Source organism: Gossypium hirsutum, chromosome A11, assembly GCF_007990345.1.
Source record: "Gossypium hirsutum isolate 1008001.06 chromosome A11, Gossypium_hirsutum_v2.1, whole genome shotgun sequence".
Classification (NCBI taxonomy): Eukaryota; Viridiplantae; Streptophyta; class Magnoliopsida; order Malvales; family Malvaceae; genus Gossypium; species Gossypium hirsutum.
In genome coordinates, this window is record NC_053434.1 from 10,228,292 (window position 1) to 10,251,897 (window position 23,606).

The 23,606-nt window shown below is 31.0% G+C and overlaps 1 protein-coding gene and 1 long non-coding RNA gene across 4 annotated transcripts; one reads left to right on the forward strand and one right to left on the reverse strand.

Moving 5' to 3' along the window:
* The first annotated feature begins 427 nt into the window (after window positions 1-427).
* Window positions 428-1,720, forward strand: LOC121209737 (uncharacterized). The gene is made up of 2 exons (XR_005904831.1): window positions 428-1,057; window positions 1,448-1,720. It is a non-coding gene; the product is annotated as an uncharacterized lncRNA (long non-coding RNA).
* An 8,007-nt stretch (window positions 1,721-9,727) lies between these two features.
* On the reverse strand, window positions 9,728-15,743 carry LOC121209738 (CDPK-related kinase 3). 3 transcript variants are annotated; one of them, XM_041081009.1, is made up of 11 exons: window positions 14,972-15,743; window positions 13,701-13,831; window positions 13,361-13,402; window positions 13,002-13,110; window positions 12,819-12,897; window positions 12,134-12,430; window positions 11,830-11,939; window positions 10,979-11,086; window positions 10,684-10,746; window positions 10,140-10,307; window positions 9,728-10,035 (listed from the first exon to the last, which is right to left on the reverse strand). In XM_041081009.1, exons 1-11 carry the CDS (start codon window positions 15,524-15,526, stop codon window positions 9,898-9,900), a joined length of 1,800 nt encoding a protein of 599 aa, XP_040936943.1. In that variant the 5' UTR covers window positions 15,527-15,743; the 3' UTR covers window positions 9,728-9,897. The 3 variants fall into 3 exon arrangements, with proteins under 3 accessions (XP_040936943.1, XP_040936944.1, XP_040936945.1); XM_041081010.1 differs by having other exon boundaries at window positions 13,701-13,844; window positions 14,972-15,104; XM_041081011.1 differs by lacking the exon at window positions 14,972-15,743 and adding an exon at window positions 13,942-14,905.
* Between the last annotated feature and the right edge of the window lie 7,863 nt (window positions 15,744-23,606).

The following is a 23,606-nucleotide window of genomic DNA, read 5'->3' on the forward strand; positions in this document are numbered from 1 at the left end:
AAAACATGAAATAAAAAATTCAAATGAACTTATAGTAAATGAATCAAACTTAAGACTAAAGAAGAACACACTAACATTTGACCATTAACTAAAGAAACTAATGTATTAAAGAAAAGCATATTTTATAAAAAAAAATTTTCAAAAATCACTTTTTCAAAAAACATCCCTCTAAATAATTAAAATTTGGGCTTATATCCCTAATTCTTCCTTCAAATATGCATATACTCCTAATTTGGGGTAGTGTTTTAATCATGTTTGGTGACACCATCAATCATCTTATGCCTAAGCTTAATGGTATGTTTTACTCCAATGGAGTCATTTAAACCGGTGAACTTTGAATGTACGAGGAGTTTAACATCGTAATCATGTAGGGAATCCATACTTCATAAAGGAGATTTCAGACATGGTTTTCTGATAATAGGTAAAAGTTCAAAACACCCAAAGTATAAAGAGAGAAAAAAAAAGTACAGTGTTGAGAATAATAAAAGAGAAAGATTAGAGTGCAATTGGTCGTGGTCATTTCTGTAACTAAGGAAATAGCTTGTAGAGTAGAGTGATCAGCTATGTTTTGCCTATTTTACTGTTGGTTTCCCACTCCTTTTTACTCATCATATACACCCCCTCACAGCTTCACCCGTATCATTCTCTTCATTATATCATTACCGCCCCACTTCATCACTCTCCCATCCATCAATCCTCGTTCGCTCTCTCTCTTTCTATCTATCTCAGTCCCCCTTGAAAACAGGCAAGACTCTAGGGGGTGGGGGGAAGAGATAAGACAATTGTATTATTAACCCCTGGAAGACAAGCAGATAGTTACAATCAATAATTCAAAGAGAAGTCTCTTTTGAAGATGGTTTTAATTGGGATGCCCTAAAGGAGCTACTCTTTTGAGGGGAACGTTGTCTGGCCCGAGGACACCAGTTCCATTTCCATTTTGCCTCTACGGAAGCTGTTCGTCACTTGGTTGTTAAATGGTTTGAGCTTGTGCCAGTGTTGTCGGACCAGGCTTCATTCCTCCCAATTATTGCTCCCATATCGAGCCGTGCAGTAAAGGGTATATATCTTAGATCATCGATTAGCAGCATGTAAAGGTTTGGTTATGATTATTCTGGGTGTTCTTTCTTTCCTCCTTTAGGAGTTATTTGTTAATGTGCAAACTGTGGGGTAATGATGAAGGGTTTTCTTGACCGGTATTATTTTCATCATTACTTTTTTTTTGGGTTCATATTTCTGCAATTCTATGTGTTATTTTGTCAGTCTCAACTCCCAACACTCCTTTCAAGTTCACCATTTTGGCAGATACATCCCATGATGCCTTCCACTGTCTGATCTGTCTATTTCAGCTGTTTTCAGATATGGCTTTGAGTTGTTGTATATAATGCATTCTCTCTTTTCTTTTTAAATCTATTGCTTTCTAACTCATTTTTTTTCCATTTCTCTCTAGGGTTTCATGGTGGAGAGCTTGGCCTTGGTAAAGCGCCAAAGTTAAACGGAAAAGGAGTTGCCCTTTCTTTAACAGTTTGAAATTGCCATGATGCAACCAGCTTACTTTTTCCACTCCTATGTACATGGGCTCTTTATCTTCATTCATCTTACACTAACAAGATCAGTATTATCTGTTACCTGCTTTGCATAGGGATGGATGTAAACGCATTAAATCTTGAATTTGGTATGATGCAGAGTAATAATGTGGATTATCTTAGTTATATTTGTTCTATTTTATTTTCTCTATAGATAGCTTGCTTGCTTTATTTGAATGATTAATAGATCTTTCATTGTAATTATTACAAGTCTTGTAGAGTCGGCATAGGACAATGACAGATTTTGCAAGAAGTAAGAGCTATGCCAATGCAAGTGTTGACACAGACAGATATGAAATATCTGATTAAAGGCGAACCCCCTAATGCCATGGTTTTGTCACTCATGACATCTAAAACCCTAAATTTGATCAACAAGATGTCACTATTGAATGTTCAAATTTAGTAAAATGACTCCCTTAATTGTTCCATCAAATGCTTTCATTTTTTAAAGACGCACAAATTTCCCCTCCATGGATTCAGATGCACGCTTAATTTTTTAGTTTTTGTTGAGCTTTAGTTAAGGAGCACAACCAGTTGAATGAAGGGAATTTTTCCCTATTTTCGTGCTTCTTCGTCGGTACGCATTTTGGAATAGTGATTAAAACGAGGTTTAAAATATTTTCTATTGTTTACCTTTCCCATCAAACTTTGTGCATAATTTGCTATTAGCTTTATTCATGGATGCTGAGAAGCATAACAAACGAAGGAACCGTTGATTAGAAAAAGTAGCAGGGAAAAAGGGGTTTCTTTTTCTTCTGTTTCTAGCTCTGTTGGCCATACTTAACCCGTATCCCGGTAGCTTGTCACACGGCACAAGCATTTATCATCTAAATCCTTGGCTCTCTTTGTCCTTCTCAGCATCCCTACATTGTCGAAAGTATTGATCAATCATCATATTAAGTTAACAAGCGAAGTTGAAAGATTAGCGAAGTACATTTCAAGGATGTTTATCACCTGAAGTATTTGAGATTGTATCATGTTTATTACCATTATAATATCTTTTTTCTGGTTAGCAATAAAAAAAACCATGTATACTTTGTATTACTTGCATGTGCATTGTAATGATTGGTCGGTTTTTGCTTATAAGCATGACCAAGACTTCAAAATGGCTTGCTCATTACTTGCAATACAGCGGGTACCATGTTGAAAATTGGCTTTTTCCCTCTAGTCTTGGTGTGTGATCGAAATGCATTACAGTATCGACTCTGGGTATTTGCTCATCCGTTTTCATATGTGATGTGATGATAGGAACCGATATAAATTGCATTTCTGCAATCTTAATGTGAGTAATCTGTTTACTTAAATAAAACATGGTTACCTCCTGATTTGGGGCTAGGTTTGAATGATAAAAATTAGCAGAGCTCAGATTTCTACAACTGCTTTCAACCATCTGCACACAAATCTTGCTTGATGATACATTTTTCGTCAATGTTGTGAATTATCAAATCACACAAATGCTTAATTTAGTCATCCACTTCCTAAAAATCCAAGGGAGAAACAAAGATTCAGCATTGATTTCTCCGGAAAATACAAACATGCATATGAAGTGGAATTAATTTGGTTTACTAAAACTGCACGTCAATGATGTTTATGCAATTTATAATTAAGTCCCGTTTCCTTTCTTTCTAATACAGTATTTATCATGCGCGCAAGAAAATTTCTGAAAATACATGGAGAAAAAGGTAAGTTTAAACTTTGATACTACAAGTCGAAATTACAAATGTTAACTGCTTCTTATTGCTTGCAATTTTAAGTAATAAAAAATTGGGGTGCTCAGCACCAGAACCCTAAAAGCAAAATCTATTTATCAAATTCTTCCCATATAACTTATATAAATTTTTAACACTAAAATTGTACTTTTTATTAAGCAAGCAATTTTTTTAAATATTTATTCTTTTAAAATTTTATTATATCCGAACCTAAAACCTCTCACCAAATATTTACCCTACAAAAATATATAAATGGGTTTATATTTTATATACTAAAAATGTATTTTTTTTAATTTCAACTTAAAAAATTGTCATGTGACTTATTTCTTTTAATCTTTTATTATACTCTATATGATATTTGTCTGTCACTCTAACCTGTATAAAACCTCATTAAATAATATACCAAATATTTTGTGTAGGACACAAATTTACAAATATATTGATGATTCATGAAAATTCTCGAATTATTTTAATCACCTATCAGATATTTTATCATTAGATGATGTGGATATATTATATTTGGGACACGAGAAGCAGCAATGGAGGGTGGTTTCAAACTCAATCCCTTGTTTGGGCTTTTGGGATTAAACTCCTCCATATCACAACATTTTCTTTGGATGAAAAAGGAGGAAGTCAGAGGTGAGTGTAGTTAATTATCATTATCAAAACTCCTCATCTTAAAACGTGGAGGACGGAAACACCGTCTTCAACCAGTCGGCAACGCTTATATGGTCTAAAGATGAAATATTCAGTAAAATATTTAACTGCCCAATCAATTTTAGATGACATCTTGATATTAAGGAATCTTTCTTAAGTTGTAGGGATAATAATGAGCATAAAAATGTCTTAATAATGGTGTGTTTTTGAAAGAAAAAATATCCGCCATTAACACCACACATAAACAAAGTCCAGTTTCCAACTTTTTTTCAGACTCTGCTTATAAAGGTTTATATGGTTGGGGAATAACAGACTCAATGCGCAACCATTTATATTAAGAAAATTCCAAGGTCAAAGCCATGCAGTATGAACTCATTGAACGTACTTGCAATAGAATTTAATTATTTTAGGGTTCCGAGGAGCTGTATTATTTTTATAATTTTATTTCCGTAATTGAGATTGCTTATATTTATGAACTTGCAAGTAATTGTCCATGTAATACCTCGAAAATTACTACAGTAAGAAAGTAAGATATTATTATTGATACAGTTAAGTAATGAAATAAAGTGACAAAAAGGGAAGTTTTATTATGTCAACATTGGGAAGTATATTATGATATATTACATTATTAATTCAAGAAATGATTAAATTGTAAAAATGAGAAAAGTTTTATTACCCAAGAGTAAATACTCAAAATTAGTGTAAATATAAAAAAGTTAAAGAACTAATAGTGCAAATATTTTAGGGGTGAAATAATCTAGAAATTAAGAAAAATGGATGAATTAGGACCAAATCGAATAGGTGAAAAATTATGAGGGACTAAATCATAATTTTTCCAAATTAAGTGATGACTCAATGATGGAGTTTTAAAAGATTATGAAAGGAAAAATAATCAATTAGTAAGAGAGAGAATTCTAGAATGTAATGATTATGTTGATGATATTTTAAATTAATTAATTAGATAAATATTATTTTATTAATATTTTAATAAGATATTTATAATTATTTTATTATTTTATTTAGTATATATATGTGTGTGGAAAAACACACACACACACACACCAATCATCCATTATCTTTCCATGCATTTCACGTTAGAAGAGAAGAGAAGAAAGAAAGTTTTGCTTTCTTTACAATTTAGTCCTTCTACCAAAAATTCACCATTTTCACCTAGAAATTAAAAGAATTTCCATAGCTACCAAGAGAGAAAAATGTTAAGGAGACTAAGGGAAGTTACAATATCAAGTTGGATTCAAGAAATAGATGTTGGAGGAGAGAGAGAAATCAAGTTACAGATTGAAATCAATAGGACAAGGTAAGACACTTTAAGACTTCAATATATTTTAAGTAGAGTTTCTCATGTAAGGTAATATCAAAAGCATGAAAATGATGTTAAGTTAGGGTTTTCTTATATAAGATTCTATCTTCTTGATATATTAGTGAAGGGAAATAAGAGAAAATGATGGAAAATATTATAGAGAATGGAAATAAGGGTGTTATAAACTTGGTAATCAATATGTTGTACTAAAACAGTTTTAAACAGCAGCAGTAGTTAAATTTTGAAAAATCACCAAAAATTTTGAAAATCGAATTAGAGGTTGAATAAAATATGAAATTAAATTTTATTGAGTTTAGTTTTTCATAGAAGAAACGGTGTAAGCAATGGAATTGTAAATTGTGAGATATAATAAATTTTATGAGACAATGTCAAAATAATTTCGGGTTTCTCTATTTTGAATTTGAAAATCATAAAAAATTGGATAAAAATAATTATAAGCTTAAATTTATTTTTTTAAATACTTAATGAGTCTATTTTCAAGAGAAATAAACGGAAACATCATCCAAATTCTGTAATAAAATATAATTAATTTTTAGTAAGGAAAGGTCGAAGCTGTTAAACAGCAGAATAGGGGTAAGTTTAAAGATTTTACTATACTTATTGGTTAAATTATAAATTTTGAAATTTTTATGGTAGAAATATATTTGAGTCTAGTTTTAGAAACATCAAGCGGTTCTTACTTTATAATTCTGTAACTCAAGATATAAATAATTTAGTGACTATGGCTCAAGTGGACGGCTTGATATGAACATATGAGAAAATAGTGGAATTATATATACATTAAGGATGTGGAATGGAGAGGAGAAGGAGGAAAATATATATGAATATTTAATTAGCATGGGTTACATTAAGTGGTTAATTTGCATGTTTTAGGTTCGTGGACTAAATTGAATAAAAGTAAAACTTTAGGGGTAATTTTGTAAAAAATATCAAAAAGGACCAAATTGAGTGAAATGAATTGTTTTATTATCTAAATTAATAAATTGAATAAAATTATTAATTTAGATCAAGATTAGTTGAAAATTTGAGGAAAATAAAAAATTATCGAAATACCCCTGAATCTTGGTATTTTTTGTAATTTAGCCAGATAAGTTTGTGAAACCTAATTATGTGATATAAGGAAATATGAGTTGATGGTACATGAAATATTGATATAATGAATTAACTGATTTATGTTTATAAAGAAATGGTAAGAGAATGATATTTATCATGACATGTAAATATGTGATTATCTTTGATACGTTGATACAAGGAAAATAAGTTTGTTTAGGGGGCAATATGTTTGATTTTGACTGGTCCCAAATATGAATGCTAGATGAAATAAAATGTTTGATAAATAAATTTGTAACTCCGTTAATACCTCGTATTCTGTTCCGATGACGAATACGGGTAGGGAGTGTTACAGTCCATTTTGATATTATTTTCAGTAATTAGACATAAAAATTGAGTATGAAGTATGCATCCATCCTCTTGTACTTGAAACAAAATTATAAATTGGCATAAAAACGAATATAAAGCATCAGTTTGAAGATGACATTTCCTTCTTTGGTGCCATTCCTATTCAAAGTATTGATGATGAGGAGGAGGAGTTGATAAATTCATGGCATTACTGGTACTGGGCGGTGATGTTAATAGACGTAGCACTTAAGAGCGTCCAACTTGTTAATTTTGGGGACAAGGAGAAGGATAGGGACATGGTAACATAATGTACAAATCTGATCTCAAAGAGGTGCTCAATAAATATTTAAACAGTATATGGATGATTAATAGGCCAGTAATCTATCAATCCTCTTTGCTTTTGTTCTTAATATATAGTGGATAAGATAAAATTTGACAGAGCTGAAATTAAAAAAATGGGGGTGCTTTTGAAAAATTAGGAAATTTGTTGGAATCCATTAGTTTCCTTGCTCGGTCTATGCTGAACCTAACATGCTTACTCTATACTGGGATCAGGAAAAGGACAGCGGAGGAGCAGTATCTTGTTTCCATCACAAGCCCCTTTTGTTTTATGCAATACATGTCTTCAACAACCCATTTCATCATCCATTTATAATTTGATAGTATTACTTTTATTTCACAAATTTATTAAAATGGAACACCGGTATAATTTTGCTATTATAATTTCTCTTTTTTATTACATGATTATCTACTAACAAAAAGAAATTCTGACTGAGTTAACAATTAGACTTGTATTTCTAAATCCAAAAAATAGAAAGTGTAAATTCTTAAGAATAAGAGCCAAAAGTATAAGCACTTAAAAGCATATTTTAACATTTCTATTTTAGGTATTGCTACTAGTTTTTGTGTAAACATATTCAAGAATTAAACTATCCGTCAAAATCCGAACACCCACTCAAAATTTAAGAGGGTCTAAGTAAAAATATTAACCTAAAAAATAATATTGGATAAAGAAAATTAGAATCAGGCTTGAATTATAATATTCAAAGCCCAAACCAATTGGACCCGACCTATTTATTGAAAACATGAGTCAAGCTAACTTGGCCCAACTATTTAAAATATGAGTCGACCAAGTTTCGGCTGTAATATTTAAAGTTCAAGCCCATTTATTTTATATATTATGTGAATATTTTTAAAAAAACATGTTATTTGTCGATTGAATTTTAGTTTGGTTGATTTTCGTATTGTTGATAATGTAAGAGGACGTGAGTTTAAACCCGCTCAAGTGCATTTTATCCGCTTATTTAAAAATTAAGAAGGGCTATACCTAGCTATACGCTCAAGCGCACTTTATCCGCTCAAGCGCACTTTATCCGCTTATTTAAATATTGAGAAGGGTTATATCTAGTTATAGGCATTGTATAAAAAAACATGTTATTTATGTACAGAAATTTAATAAAAATCTAGATAATAGTAGTATAATATATTTAATTAAATATTAAATAACAAAAACTATATGTAAAAATTAAAAAATAAAATGGGTAAAGTATAAACAACATTTAAGATTCTTTTTTCAGGTCAAATTAGGTTGGGGAAACTATGTATGTTAATATGATATTTACTTTTATACCATATACGAGCTTCACTTGACCCATGAACATTACTAGGAAAATTATGTATGTTAATATGATATTGATTTTTATACTATATATGAGCTTCACCCGACCCATGAACATCTTTATTTTGATAAACTATTTCAAATTTATTGATATTTTGAAATATTTTGATACATATTTATAGTCTAATTTTCAATTGAAGGTTATATATCTCAAATATATATTTAAGGCATATTGCACTCTCAAAATGAAAATGCAGCTTCGAACCTTAAAGAAGACATTATTAGGAGGGATTATCACTTACCTTAAACATGAATCATAAAACGGACATAAATAATTCGAAAAAGAATAGAAATTTTAAAGCTATTAATTAAATGACTTAATTTGAGGATTATTTTTATTTTAGTGTAATTATAAAAATAAAAAATAATTAAGAAAAAAGTATCAAAATTTGATTTAAAATATCAAAGTCTTGTATCAATGGACACATACATGCAAGCCTTACAAAGTTAATTCTTCAGCTGCGGCCCATCCACGCCAAGAACCATGCCCTCCCTGCCTCTCTGGTGTCTTCTTCCTTCCCCAGAATGTGCCAACAGGTTAAGAAGTCAGAACATTCAACTCACATCCTCACCTCTTCTCATCTCATGCACTCTGATTGCTTGCTGACTGTCTATTTACTAACCACAATTCGTAGTTACTAATATTCTTAATACAAGATCAACAGACATAACTTTCATTCGAAACTTCTTGGAACATTGCTTGAGAGTGCTTCAACAATAACGAGATAGGGATAATTGGCTAAAGCCTACACAGTTTCATGATCGTATCACAGACAAACAATATGCTTTAGCAACCACCACTTGCTGGCTATATTGAACTCAGGAACTGATTTCATAATATTTGGTCAGGAGTAACATTTATTTTATCAACTTGCTTCAAAGTTATGAGAATAAACTGTTTTTATTACATTTTGCAGCCTAATTGCTAATCGAAAAGAAGAAAGAAAAAGAAAATCTTGGGACAAGGGAGAAGAGGAAGGAAGAAAGAAAGAAAGACACGTAAGAAAGAAGAAACAATAATAATTAAAACCTTTTTTTGCCACATGTTATATTTAACGTCATCCATTTGTATGATGAAAAACCAGAAAAGGTACTTTAAAAGCCAATTTGAAAATCGGAGGCATAATTTAGAAAGAATTTCCATAAATTCTTAGGCGTTTGGAATGGAACTTGCATAAATAACCTTAAAACTCGCAGATCTCAGCCCTTCCCCGCTGAAAAGTCCAAGCAAATGTATAGGAACAAAACCACCGCACATCTTACAACAGTCTATCTTCTAGTCTAAGTAATCTTAATTCAAAGCTCAAAATCTGGAAGCCCGAGACCCACATTCATACATGCACGGTAAGCAAAAAATGGGACATGAGCAAAATCAATCTTCTCACTGTAACTTTTCCTCCACAATGTCACTAACAATATTCACTTATGCACATTTTTTCCCCCTAAAGCAAAAATAATTTTTGAAAAAAAAATTATCACAAGTCATTCTAAATGCCATGAATTTTAAGAACTGTATATATCAACGGCTATAGATTAATGATGTCTTGTATTTGAGCTACGAAGCGTCACACCATGTAAAAATTTGGTATATCCAAGCAAGCTTAGCTTTCCATCCGAGACCCTGATCCAGTCTTTGAGGAATGAATAAGCTGAAGGGCCAACATTCAACTCCTGCAATCAAATCAAAAGAAATCACAACCCCATTGTAGTAAAATAATAATAATAATTAGTCCAAGCTGAGCTAGTGAGATGCGTGGAAGCAACAAGCAACATACCCGTGCCAATTCTTCAATTGAGATTACTCTATTGCCCTCCTGTTCAAAATGTTCAAAAGCAGTGGAGGCAATCTGCTCCCAGCCTTCAACTGCTTCCAATTGATGTGTGCTAATTGCAGCAGCACAAAACTCTTCAAAGTAAATCTTCCTATATGCAAGTGTTCCCATCTGAGAAAACGGCAAATACAATATGATAAGGAACTGAAATTCAAATGACCAATAAAAGACCAAAGCAGAGGAGACGGGGAGATTGTCTTGTGGTATTCCAAGAAAGCACAAACATCACAAGGCAGAATTAAGGTGATAGAAGAATCTAACTACCATGAATGCTGATTAAGATGCTTATATATTTTGGAAAGAAAAAGCATACAAAGTCACCAAACTCCTCACATCTTTTCATATTAATAAAGCAATTTTAAATGAAAATCATTTTCCTCATGACGTGAAGACTCTTTAGCCAAAATGTCTAACCAAAGGGACTAAACCGTGAGACAAAAACATGATACAAGTTGCAACCAAGGAGAACTTCTATTAAGAGCCTTACAGTATTAAGAATGTCAGGTACCCTTGATTCACCCATTGCTTCAGTAGCATTTCGAGCAAGTGCCTGAAAAATGATATGCTAATATCATATAGACTTTTCATAAGCTAAATGAAACAATAAACAAAAAAGGAAAACAGAGAGATCAAAGAAAAGGGCTCTAGAAAAACTTAGATACCCTATAACTGTCTAATTAAGTCACATGTGAAGCCAAAGAAATAAACAGAGATTAGCTTCAAATCATTAACCATCTAAGTTTTAAAATTGAATTGATAGGATTACAGAGGCAGTAAATAACCATTTTAAAATTTTCAAGAGAGACACTCCCATCTCTACTCGGTTCCAACAGCCTGAATTGTGCTCTGAGATAAACCAGCTCATCTTCAGTCAATGCTTTTGAAAGAGCCTACAGTTGTAACAATTGCGAAAATACAAGTGAGAGAGTGAAAGAAAGCAAAAGTAATGTTCATGACTATTGTTAAAATATATACAATATTTTAGTTAAAATGCACCTTTACACACACAAACATACACATACATACTTCTACAAGCTCTAGCCAGCCAAAAACAATAATTATTTATATGGATATCATGATTAATTGCTACAAGAAAAAAGATTCTCACAATTTCTTTTGCAGTAAAAAATTGCAGCAAAATTATGAAATATTTGCATGACATAAGGAAGAGTTTTAATTTTCACATATAAAAGCCAAAAACCTAACTTCTGCTGAATTGTTACCAGTATAATATAGCACATATGTTAATTAAGGTAATGCCTCTGCCTGAAAACACCAATTATAGTTTAGAACTTTCATAAGCATACCACTAGCGTTCACAACAGGTTTAAAGTGGAAAAGGGTGTTTGGAAGTTTTTACTAAATTGTATAGCTGAAAGTCGAAATATTAATTCAACTAAGCTATTTTTTATAACAATCATAGCTTTCACTAAGACTTTTGCAATTTGTCAGAAAATATTTTGGCAACCCAGAGTAAGAAATGTTCTTAAAGAAGCCCTCAGAGAGAGAGAAACAGTAGTAAGGAGGAAAAGGAAAGCAAAGGTTCAAGAAGTTGCCGTGCACATTTCTGTCATAAATTAAGAGAGACAGAGAGATAGAGAGAGAGAGAGAGAGAGAGAGAGAGAGATCATACCTTTAGAGCTGCACGTTTGAATGGTGTTGCATGCAGATATGACTTGACTAACTTATAGACCAATATATCAAGAGGAACCGGACGACTGTCATCCCGCAACCAAGGATGAGCTGAAATGTCATAAAAGCATATTACTTCATCTGATTTGTGCTAATCCTACCATTAAAAGTGACTGGCTTCTCAGACATATGTAATTAATATGCTAATCCTACCACCAACAGTGACTTGTCAGACAAAGGTAAGTAATCATTTCAATGGGGTAAAGTCCACGTGTTCACCAGTTAAGTACAAAGTGTGAACTTACTTAGAGCTTGAACAGCAGTCATTCTTTTTCTGTAATCCTTGTTTAGGAGTCTCTTGACAAAATCCTTGGCCTCTGGAGTGACAGATGGCCAAGGCAAATCATCAAAATTTGGATCGGATCTTAGCACAGAACGAAAAATTCCAGATTCAGTACGTGCCCAGAAAGGCCGGCTTCCGCATAACAAGATGTAGGTGATTACTCCAATGCTCCATATATCTGCTTCCAGACTATAAGATCTATGCAGAACTTCAGGGGCAACATAATAAGCACTTCCAACAATGTCATTTAGTCTTTCATCTGTTACAACATTCATAACATCAAAAGTTAAAAAAAGAAAGCAGCATTAGCTTTGGTTTGATTCAGTCTAAAGATATATGGCCATCATATGAAGTGAGAAAAGTAAATTGATAGATATCCAACATAAATTTATCTGTTTCCTACTTAGTAATCCATTGGGGTTTAAAAATACCTCAACAGGCTCACACAATTTAGCTTCATTGGGGTTTAAAGGGTTTAAGGTTTTATACATATGAAAGCAACTTAATTTCTTCTCCAATTTACAGCAGAACAGAGGTGCAATAATATTGCGGATTGTAGGTTTAAACTTAATTACCCTACAAAAATCTACAAACATTACTAATCTACAAAGAAACCAACCAAAAAATAAGGTATAATCAGCTATGACCTGGTCTTATAAAATCAGAAAGACCGAAATCAATTAGTTTCATGTCTGCATCTTCACCACCAGAAGTGAAAAGGAAGTTCTGTAGCTCAAGCAACAAAGAATAGAATTAGAGATGTGATAATTTGACAGAAAATATACTTGTCAGTTTCACAGTCCATAAAAATCAAATGCAAAAGTGAGAACCTCTGGCTTTAAGTCACGGTGAACAACTCCCTGCAGATGACAAAATGAAACCACACTTAAAATTTGTACAACTATAGCTTTTGCGTCGTCTTCGGTGTACCTTCCTCCCCTGGAACAGAAAATTTCTCATTTCAGTTTCACAATGTATCACACTTATCACATTAGGGGCCTTCAATCTTCTGTATAATCATGAAAAATCTAAGGCGAAAAAAGTAAGGAACAGCCATTAACATGAATCAAAAGGGAACAAATACAATGCTATTTATCTAACCTTCTGCCTTCTGTAAAGATAATGACATTCAAACAGAAAGGCAAATAAGACGGCCTAAAAACACAGACATTATAAGAAAACAAATTACCTCGCCAAAATTCTGTCTAATAGCTCTCCGCCTTCACACAATCTGAAAAGATACAAAAGTCCACTACTGTCAGACCAAAACTTTAAAAATGCAGTACAAATTTTTTATGGTACAGTTGGAATGTTCTCAAATCTCTACAGAGCAAATCAGGCCTGTTATTACCATGCAGAAAGGTTCAAAAAGTTATGAAAGTAAAGCTACAAAAAAGAAGGAAAGGAACCAACTAGAAGACCAAAAATCAAATCATATGCAAGTAGAAAGGATAATGCATGGACATAGCTTTAATGAAGATAAACCATTTTACTACAATAAGTTTTAACAGAAACAAGAGAAGACGTACTCCATGACTATGTACACATTATTGGCATCCTCACATGCATCATAAAACTTGACTAGATGCTTATGTCCTGATAGTGCTTTTAATATTTTCACCTCCCTTCGAACATCTTCAATCGATATTGCTGTTGTCATCTGTCAAATAAACCTGGTTAAAATGCAGCCGTTGCAATCAACATTTCATACTTTTTATTTTCTCACTAGATTAAAAAAAGAGTATATATAACCCCATAGAGATACGGGACCTAGGATTTGATCCTTGTCCTGCGGAAGACCCCACCAAATAAAGGGAGGGGAGGAACCACCAGGCTGAGCCTTTGGTCAATCAACACACTTGTTCACCTTCTATTTTCTTCTTTTTTTTTTGGGGGGGGGGGGAGAGAGAACTTACCAGTGAATAGGAAACCAAAAAGAGAAAAAAGAACTATATTGGAAACTTAACTACAAGAATAATGCAGAAAAGAGACCTCTATCTGCTTAAATTATGAGAAAGGAAGGAAAAACAGGAATGATCCTAAGATAGAAATTTAGAAAGAGTTGCTTTGACACAAAATAAGGTAGAACAAGGTTGTCAGCCGCACTCACTCAACAACAATGCCATTCTGTAGGCAGAAAGATGGCCTGAGGATTTAGGGGATAAGATGTCGATATTACACCAAAAACCTCTCATTGAAGAAAGTAGAAAATAAAATTTGCATTCCAACCAAATTCTATTGTGCTTGATTTGGCTACAGTTGCATTTCCATTTTAGACTTTAGGTACAAAATATCCCAAGTAGCACTGCATTATTGCTATACACCCTAAATGATCACCGAATAAAGACAAATGCACCTTTGTCTTCTTTTGGTCGGAAATCGCGATCGCGTTGCCTCCTAACCGACAAAAAAGATACTGCTATTCAAAGCAAGAGGTATCCTTTAAACTCACGTATGTCCTATATAGCTCATATAATTGCCAAATATCAATGATCATGATCATTCTATAAATAGTACAGCTTATGTAACTTATTTTCTTCAACTAAGAACTACTCCGGACGAGTTTACTTGAATCAAGAAAACAAACATCCATCAAATGTTCGCAATACATAACAATACCATCTTGAGTTCTTAACTAAAGGCCATTCTCTTAAGACTATCTTACAAATCCAATACAACACCTCCAAATGCATTGAGAAAACAATCGAAATATCTAAAGAACTTAATAAATTAGCCAAAATTACTCATTATAAACAACATAAAAGAGGAGGGAAAATGAGCAAGAGAGAGAGCAGTGTACCTTAGCTTTTGAGATGATCTTAACAGCGACAGGTTGATCCTTGAGCTCACCCTTTTTACCTCTAGCAGAGCAAGTATGACCAAAATGTCCCCTCCCAACTTCCTTTCCAAGCTCATACTTAGCTCCAAAATTCTTGCCATAACCAAAGTTTTTATCCAAAGCTTGCTCCGGCTCAGTTCCACGATCCTCGGGGATCGGTCCTTCCTTTGGCTTACCGCCAAGACGCTTCACTAGTGAGGCCTTTATGTGTTTCGCCGGAGAAGGGGGTGGAAACGGCCGCCGGAAGAATCTCCTTGGCGTCGAACCCCTTGAAGCTCTCGCCGGAGAAGGCGATACACCAGGAGGAAGCGGACTGGCAGACACCCCGTGCGGGTATGGGCTGGGCCATGGACTCTGGCTCGAAGACCTAGCTGGAGTATTCTTCACTGAGGGAACATTACCGGCGCCATTAGCCGATTGTGCGGTGGCTTCGTCCCGATCCGCTGAAACCACCATAGTCGTCGTTGTTCCTTCATGAACTCCCGATTGATTAACTTTGCCGTAACACTGCCCCATCCTAAATTACCCCCGATCACAACGAAGTCAAAAGTCCAAACATCGGACGGTTCCAGAAATCTTCCTCCCTCCCCTACCTGATCTGATAACAGAAAGAGAAGTGCGGCGAGAAAACGATAAAAGAAAAGAATGAAATAGAAATTCGAGTCAGGGAAAAAAAAGTGAGACAAAGACACAGAGAAAGAGAAGGGCTGAGGAAGAAAATTATAAAGAAATTTTATTATTTAATGTTACAGTGAAGATTGATAAAAAGGAAAATTTTCATCATTCATTTTGAGACGTTAGATTTGAAGAATCTTGCTTATTTTTTTATTAAGGAAAGTTGAAATCACGATTTTTTTTTCTTTTTTAAAAAATTAAAATAGTGGGAAATTTCGTTTTACTTTTTCTCTTTTATTCGTATAATTTCCTTTTTATTTTGTCCTTTTCTACTTCTCTTGCCGTTATGTTATTATATTCTTTAATCAAAAAACAACAACGAGGGCTCGGATTCTATGCTTGTTCTAATATAAGAGAAAGGGTATTCTCGGACTTTCAATGGAAATGACTGGGGTAGGTAAATGACTAAAACGCCATAAATTGCCAGGTGGCTTGTTGTGGTTAGTCAAGGGAGGATACGCGTCGTGGTTAATTGTGGAAACTGATCCAAAGAGAGGATTTGAGGGAATCAGAGCTGATGCAACACAGGCAGAGACCTGGTCGAAGGTTCGAAATACGCGACATTTCATTTCAGTGATAGTCAGATGACAATTTTTTTTTTTTACCACTCGATTTATGCTTGAGATTAAAAATAAGTATTTAACTATTATAATATTATTATTAAAATTAATTAAATATATATGTATAAATGCAAATGCAACATGTAATAAGAGTTCAAGATGATTATGTTACATTAATTTTTTTACATGATTGCTCTTATAACTTAATCCGAAAAATTGGTTAGACTATTTAATGTTTTCATTTAAGTATTTTTAGTTATATGAAATTATTATTATAGTAAAATTAATATAATTTTTTTAATATTAATTTTATTATAAGTTATTATCATATTTATTTTTTTATACAATCTCTAGAATTTCTCCTTAAACCTTATCTTTAATACAAAGAGAATATGCTTTAACACTCAATTAGCAAATGAATATAATTTTTAAATCAATATAATTAAAAAATAATAAATGTATATAAATTTAACTATAAATTAATCAAATTATTTAATACGTTTAAATTCAAAAATAACCAAAAACGTCAAAGTGAGAGGAAGAAATACAAGCAGGAAAAAGAGCATTAGCAGGTGCTGTAAAACTTTACCAGAGCTTTAATGTGATGGGAATGAATTTCAATTGGCTGTAGTAACATTGGGCAATAAAGTGCCCAAATCATGCCACATTGAAGCTACTTTTAAACCCAAACCAAATTGTATCTTTACACTTTAATTTTAATTTGATTTTTTTTTTAATTTTAAATTTTAATTAAATATTTTTATTATTTTTAAATTTTTATGAGGTAAATATATTATCATGTTACCTTGCTATTTTTACTTATTACTTAAAGAAAAAGTTAGTCAATGAATTAAGTAAAGGTTTTTTTACATTAAAATTGAAATTTTAAAATTTAAAAATATATTGAAATTAGTAATGATTAAATTGAACAATATAAACCATAAGGTATGTTATGGTAGTTGTTCACCTCATCTCTTAATTGTAAGGTTTGATCATGAGAATTAATCACGTTTCTAATGACTAAAATTGATCAATTTAAAAAATACAATAAATTTACCATACAAATACCGAGAAGTACTAATGAAGTAAAGTCAAGAGACCCCATACTTTTTATCTAAAAATCTATTAACTTCAATTTATTTGGTTTAGGTTTAACAAGTTTATTGAATAACCATGAGAATATTGGAGAAAAAGTGAGTAACAATTTTTCATTAGGCATTTAAATTACATTAGATTTTAGCACATCTACGATGTAAGTGAAAACTAAATTTATATAGTAAAAATATTTATTAAAAATAAAGCATTGGTTGAAAGATATATTTAAGGTTTTACTGATGTAATTGATATAGGTTCAAATCTAATCATATGTATATTTTTATTGCTTTTTAAATAAAAAAATATTAAAGTATCCCTAAATAATATAATTTACTTTAAATATGAAAAGATGCTTTAATAATTTTCTTAATCGAGTTGATGCCCCCATTTACTCTTGATACCAATCATAAAAATCAGTTAAAATAAAATAATTTAAAAAAAAACTAATTGTGTGATAACATAATATTTTGATGAGAACAAACAACATATTATATTTCCTTTAATCCTAGAGTTGCACAATTTCAGAGGAGTCTATTGGTTCAAAATCTATATCCTCTAATGATTTTTCTTCTAGCATCGGGATCATTTTTGTTGCATTTAATGTTAGATCCTAAAAGAATTAACTATACATATTAACATATATAATAGTTGGAAAAATGAGCATGAATGGTTCAACAATTTGCTCAAGATTGAAAACATGTGCAAAAACATTAAAATAAATATCAAGCTAAACTTTAGCCATAGAGTTGAGGAATTGTGTCTATTGAGAACCTCTACAAATTTCTCTAAATTTCACGTAGAGTGAAAGAATTAGGAAAAGGAAGAGTTACCATCAAACCCAACTTCTTTTTATCTAAATCTTCACCTAACTAATATGATAACTACCTAAGTCAAAATAACCACTTAATAGTAACTACCTAAAATACATAAAATTATCTTATTCATTATAATATTAACGACTATGCAATAGTAATAAATATTCCTAAACACTTATGTCATCCATGTAATATATTTGTTGCTAACAGATCATCGATGTCACAAGTAATGTAATCTTTCCAGCATTACTTAGATATTAGGCCCGAATTTGAAAAATTATATCGGCGGCCACTGAGATGGCCTAAGAAAGTTATTGGAATTTATAAAATCTTAGAAAAAAACTTAGCTTATTTTTAGAAAAACTCATGAGTGGACAGAAATACAATTAACCTAATATTTTTCTTGAAAAATGTGATTACCATTGAAAACTTAGTTAATTTCTATTTTATTTATTAGTCAAAATAAATTTATAACCTAGCAGAAAAAAAGTGATATTTACATATGTTTTTAATAAAAATCGGGGTTCATGCATAGCTAATTAATTATTTATAATTAAATGTCCTAAAATCAAACTAAATGTCATGCAATATAAAAATAGAAAGAAATATAACCCAAATTCTATGTTCCATGTCACACTTCAAAATAAAGTTATACAAACTTTGAATAATAAAGTAAATTATATAATAAGCCTAAATAATTCAATAAATAAAAACAAAGCTAAGACCCGGATGTCGCGTCTACATCCTAACCTAGTGGGTTATCTATAAGGATGAAAATAAAAATGAATGAGCTATGAAGCTCAGTGTGAGCACCATCACAAGCAAAATTATTGCAACTGCATAAGTATACAAAAACACAACACATAGACCAAATCATAATAGCAATTTCAGAATATCAATATTTCAGATCACTCAACAATTTACACACATATATATATGTCATCTTAGAAAATCCAGTTTGTACACACATACTTATGTCATACAGTTTTGGTTTAACGAAAAATATCTTACCCCACCGCTAGACACCACAATAGGAATTCCCTAAAACTCCATCCACCAACACACTGAATTTGTGGTTAAACTACTACTGGTTCGCAAATAAACTACCAATGTTTGTGGACACATAGCAAAATCTCTACAAATGGAATCTACCCCTGGCTGTGGATACACAACAAAAAAATACAGATAAGATCTGCCATTGGCTGTGGATGCACAACAATTAACCCGGAAATGGAATCTATCTGATTGTGGGTGCACGACAAGACCCATAGATAGAATCTGCCTCTGGCTATGGATTCATAGCAAATTTGCAGATAAACTGCCAATACTTCCTCTGTATAAATCGTCTCACCCCATGCAAAGCAATATGGCATGCTTAGAACAAATTAATACGATAGCACTTGATATGCTTTTAACAGACAATACGGTAGCAACCAATATGCTTAAAACTGTAGCAAATAATATGCTTATAATAGATCAATCCAGTAGCAAAAGGTATGTTTGTCATGTGTTCTGTTTGACAGTAGCATAAGGTGTACTAAACATACAATCAGTAATGCAAACACAATAGGCATAAACTACTCACATATCATGCATATACAGTAATAATTTAGACATTCATATCACAAATCCCAATACTTGTATTATTAGGGGTTCAATTGTGAGAAATAAAACTCCAAAAATATATCAAAAACATGACCGTGTGGTTCACAAACTACACTAGGGTTTCTAGGGCACATGGTCGTGTGAGGGGTCATGTGGTTCACATGCCCATGTGGCACTAATCCTAGGCACAATTTACCCTAATTCGCTTTTAAAATAACACACACCTTTTATCGGAAGCCCGAATGACGTCCCTCATGTTCAAATTTGATCTAATACACCTGAAACAAGTCCTTCAAACGAAATTTATACACTAGTTAACAATCAATTTCGAGATTCTTCAAGATTAATCAAGATTATTGAAAATTTTGTCAAAAGTTGTGAAAGATTGACTAATTTATTTGAAAGGTTAATATCAGATAGAAATTCCACAAAATTGAGGTCTAAACTTTAGAACAAGGTGTACTTACCGGACTTGATGGTATTACAAAGGCTATCAACAATGAATTCAACTATCGGTAGAGAGTCAATTTATCGGGAATTGATTTGATATGGAAAACAAAAATAATTCCAGCAATGGAGAGAAAATATTTTGCAAAGAAGAGAATGAAAAAGAAAAGGGGGAAAATATGAGAAAAAGACCAATTCTAATAGGATTTGAAAAAGTAGTAATTGAAAACCAATTAGGAGATAACTTGCATAGGTACCTAGTGTTTGGAAACCCTAAAGACGGCTTGGGTAATTTACCCAAATTTTCAGTTGGAAAAAATAAAAGAAATAGAATTAGGTAAGGCATGGCTTAACCTTAATTTGCTAGAGGGAAAGAGGGAACACTTAACCATTAGGTTATTGTCCATACTTGTTAAGTTTTTACTCTATTTAATATATATACTAATGTGGTTTTTGTCATTGGTTGTTGAAAATAAAAATAAATGAAATGAAAAAGGAATGGATGGAACCTAGAATCTCTAAAAAGTGCACTAGCTACATAACCATCAAGCTTAATTCAATTTCTTAGTTATTTTTTATAATTAACCCCTATATTTTGGGGTGTGACAATTAAATTGGCTTACCTCATCCTGACAACTTTCCTTTCAAACGTTAAACCAATCATAGTCATAAAAACCTTATTCGTTTTGTGGACAAACCTTAACTTATCTCCCTAATCCTTAGTATTTGATGAGCTATTATTTTGTTGCTCTTTGTAAATAAGAAACCCAACAAAAGCTCTAACCTATTATCATGATCCCTAAATCTCTAGTACATACATTGAGTAATAGGGCATGTGTTGAGTAAGATCACAAACCCTCGAGTTTATTTTTCTTTGACCACTAGTACTATCTTGAAGCATTGAAGACCCTAAACTCATTTCTCTAATCCTTAACATTTAACTACCTAGTGACTTTTTGATTCCTTGTAGTCAAACAAACTCACCAAAATTTTTTCATTGTATTGCCAATAATCTTAACTCATTTCCTTAAATCCTAAATCTCCAAGGTCATGCATTAAGTAACGAGGCATACGCTAAGTAAGCTATAGACCCTCTAGTAATTTTTTCAACACCTTTTTTTTAAAAAAATATTGAGACCCTAAACCCTAATCCTAAAAATTAGCCCATAACCTCAAACCATGAACACTTGAATTGAAATATTTGATAAACACCCACCAAATTATTTTTCTCTACCATATTCTAGCTCCAATCCCTTGCAAGGATTTTCATCAAACTTTAACTTTAATCAAAGGCAACCCCAACTCTCCTAATTCGAATGCCTTGAATGGGCATAGACTTATGCAATTGTTAAAGCATGGATCGTGTACAAAGACATCCTTTAGCCTAAACTTAAATAAGAACTAAGGGTTGTGAAAAATCTTGTTTACGGTTGAGTTAGAAGTTTTCTTCATTATTGAACAATGCTTTACCACTTTGATTAATAGTGAGCCTTAATTATTATTTTAATATTATAAAACGTCGATGTGTTGATTGATGAGACCCATCACCTATCACTTTATAAACTCCTCCGCCTAGGATTATTTATTATTTTGCGTGAAAGTCTTACTTTAGATAATTTTTTTTCTAGAGTAAATATGTATATATATTGGTTTCATCCCAATACGATGGACGATTTATTTGTTAATAATTAAAATATATTAAATTAGTTTGTATTATTTAAAAAAATAAAAGATTTATAAATAAAATACATAAAACATTCAAAATAATATATTCAAAAAGATAATTAGAGAAATTAAAAAATAAATTTTCATAGTAAATATTATAAGAAATAGGTTTTTATTTTAATAAAAAAGTTAAGAGAAAACTTCAAATATAAAATAAGTTTGTTTAGAAAACTTGAATGAATTTTAAATAGAATTTGTTTCCTAAATATGAAAAATATAGTTATACGTAAGATTAAGTATTATATATTAATTAAGATGTAGGTTACATAATTATATTAAGATTATAATAGTTGAGGTGTGAAGTTATGAGAATGTCCAATTCTCATATTTCTACAATGCAACATTAATGGATTTCCTTGGAACCAACTTATTGTTTTGCTACATTAATTATTTGGCCCAGCAGGAGAAAAGGCAGAATCGATTTCCTCTAAAAAAAAAAAAGCAATTGATGTTAGAGAAAAATAAGGCAAAACTGATTTTGTTGTAAATAGAGGTGAGTTAAATTTGGAAAAAAATTGAATTTGAATTAAATCCATTTATTCAACTTATTTGGTTTTCTAAGTTAATTTGAATAATTAATTTAATTTTTTGAATTAAATTCTAATTAAATTTTACAAGTTTCAACATGAGTAAATTGATCTTTTTCAACAAAATTTACAGAAGAATTTGAATTTAATTTCATTAAATTTAAAATAATTTTCAAGAATTAAAAATATTTATATAAATTCTAAATTTCATAAAAAATTTGAAAGTAAAAAATTAAAACATCTAAATAATTTATAAAAAGTTATTTTTAAAAAAATCTAAAAATAATAATTTTGAGGAACTAAATAAGTAAATTATCAATTCTAATTTATAATACTAAAGTATCATATTTTTTCCGTTATTTTACTTTGATAGAGTTTTCAAATATATATGATTTTCTTTTCACCAAATATATATATATATGATTTCAAATTGATGTGCTCTAATAGTAAGATTTTAATTTCACATATTTATTTTTTTTAATTTAACTCTAACATTTTCACTCGATTCAAATTAAATTTCATTTCACTTGACTTAATTTAAGAAAAAATTCAAATCGAGTTAAGATAATAAAAATAATTTATTAACTTAACTAAAAAATTTAAATTGAGTTAAGATAATAAAATATAACTTATTAACTTAACTAACTCAAAATTTTTTCAAACATTCGCCCTTTATTGTAAATCAATTTTCCTCTTCAAAACCGAAATCACACGTATACATATAATAAGGTAGAAAAGCATAATATTGTGCAGCAAGTGACACATTTATATTCCATTTTAGTTTTTGTTTTCCTTAAATATAAATAAATAAATAATTTATTTATTTATATAAGTAAAATTCAATGAATAAATTAATTTTTTAAATTATTTATTTATTTATCTTTAACATACAATTATTAAAATATTCACTTAATAAATTGTTATAGATAATATATAATTAAACTATTAAAAATTTATTAAAATTTCTATTTATCTAATTAATTATTTATCTAAATAAAATAGATAAGAAAAATTATATTTATTTATATATTTAAAAATATATATTTTTTAAAACAAACATAACATCTAATATTTAAAAATTTTAGAATGGAAAAATTATCTAATTACTTAACATTTTAAATATTTAGTGAATTTTAAAATTAAAAAT

Excerpts from the sequence above, each read along its gene's own strand:
- LOC121209738 (XM_041081009.1), bottom strand. The coding sequence starts at position 15,526 with ATGGGGCAGTGTTACGGCAAAGTTAATCAATCGGGAGTTCATGAAGGA. Across the intron at positions 13,832-14,971 it reads AGATCATCTCAAAAGCTAAG|ATGACAACAGCAATATCGAT; the intron begins GTACACTGCTCT and ends TTTATTTGACAG. Across the intron at positions 12,898-13,001 it reads ACCGTGACTTAAAGCCAGAG|AACTTCCTTTTCACTTCTGG; the intron begins GTTCTCACTTTT and ends CTTGAGCTACAG.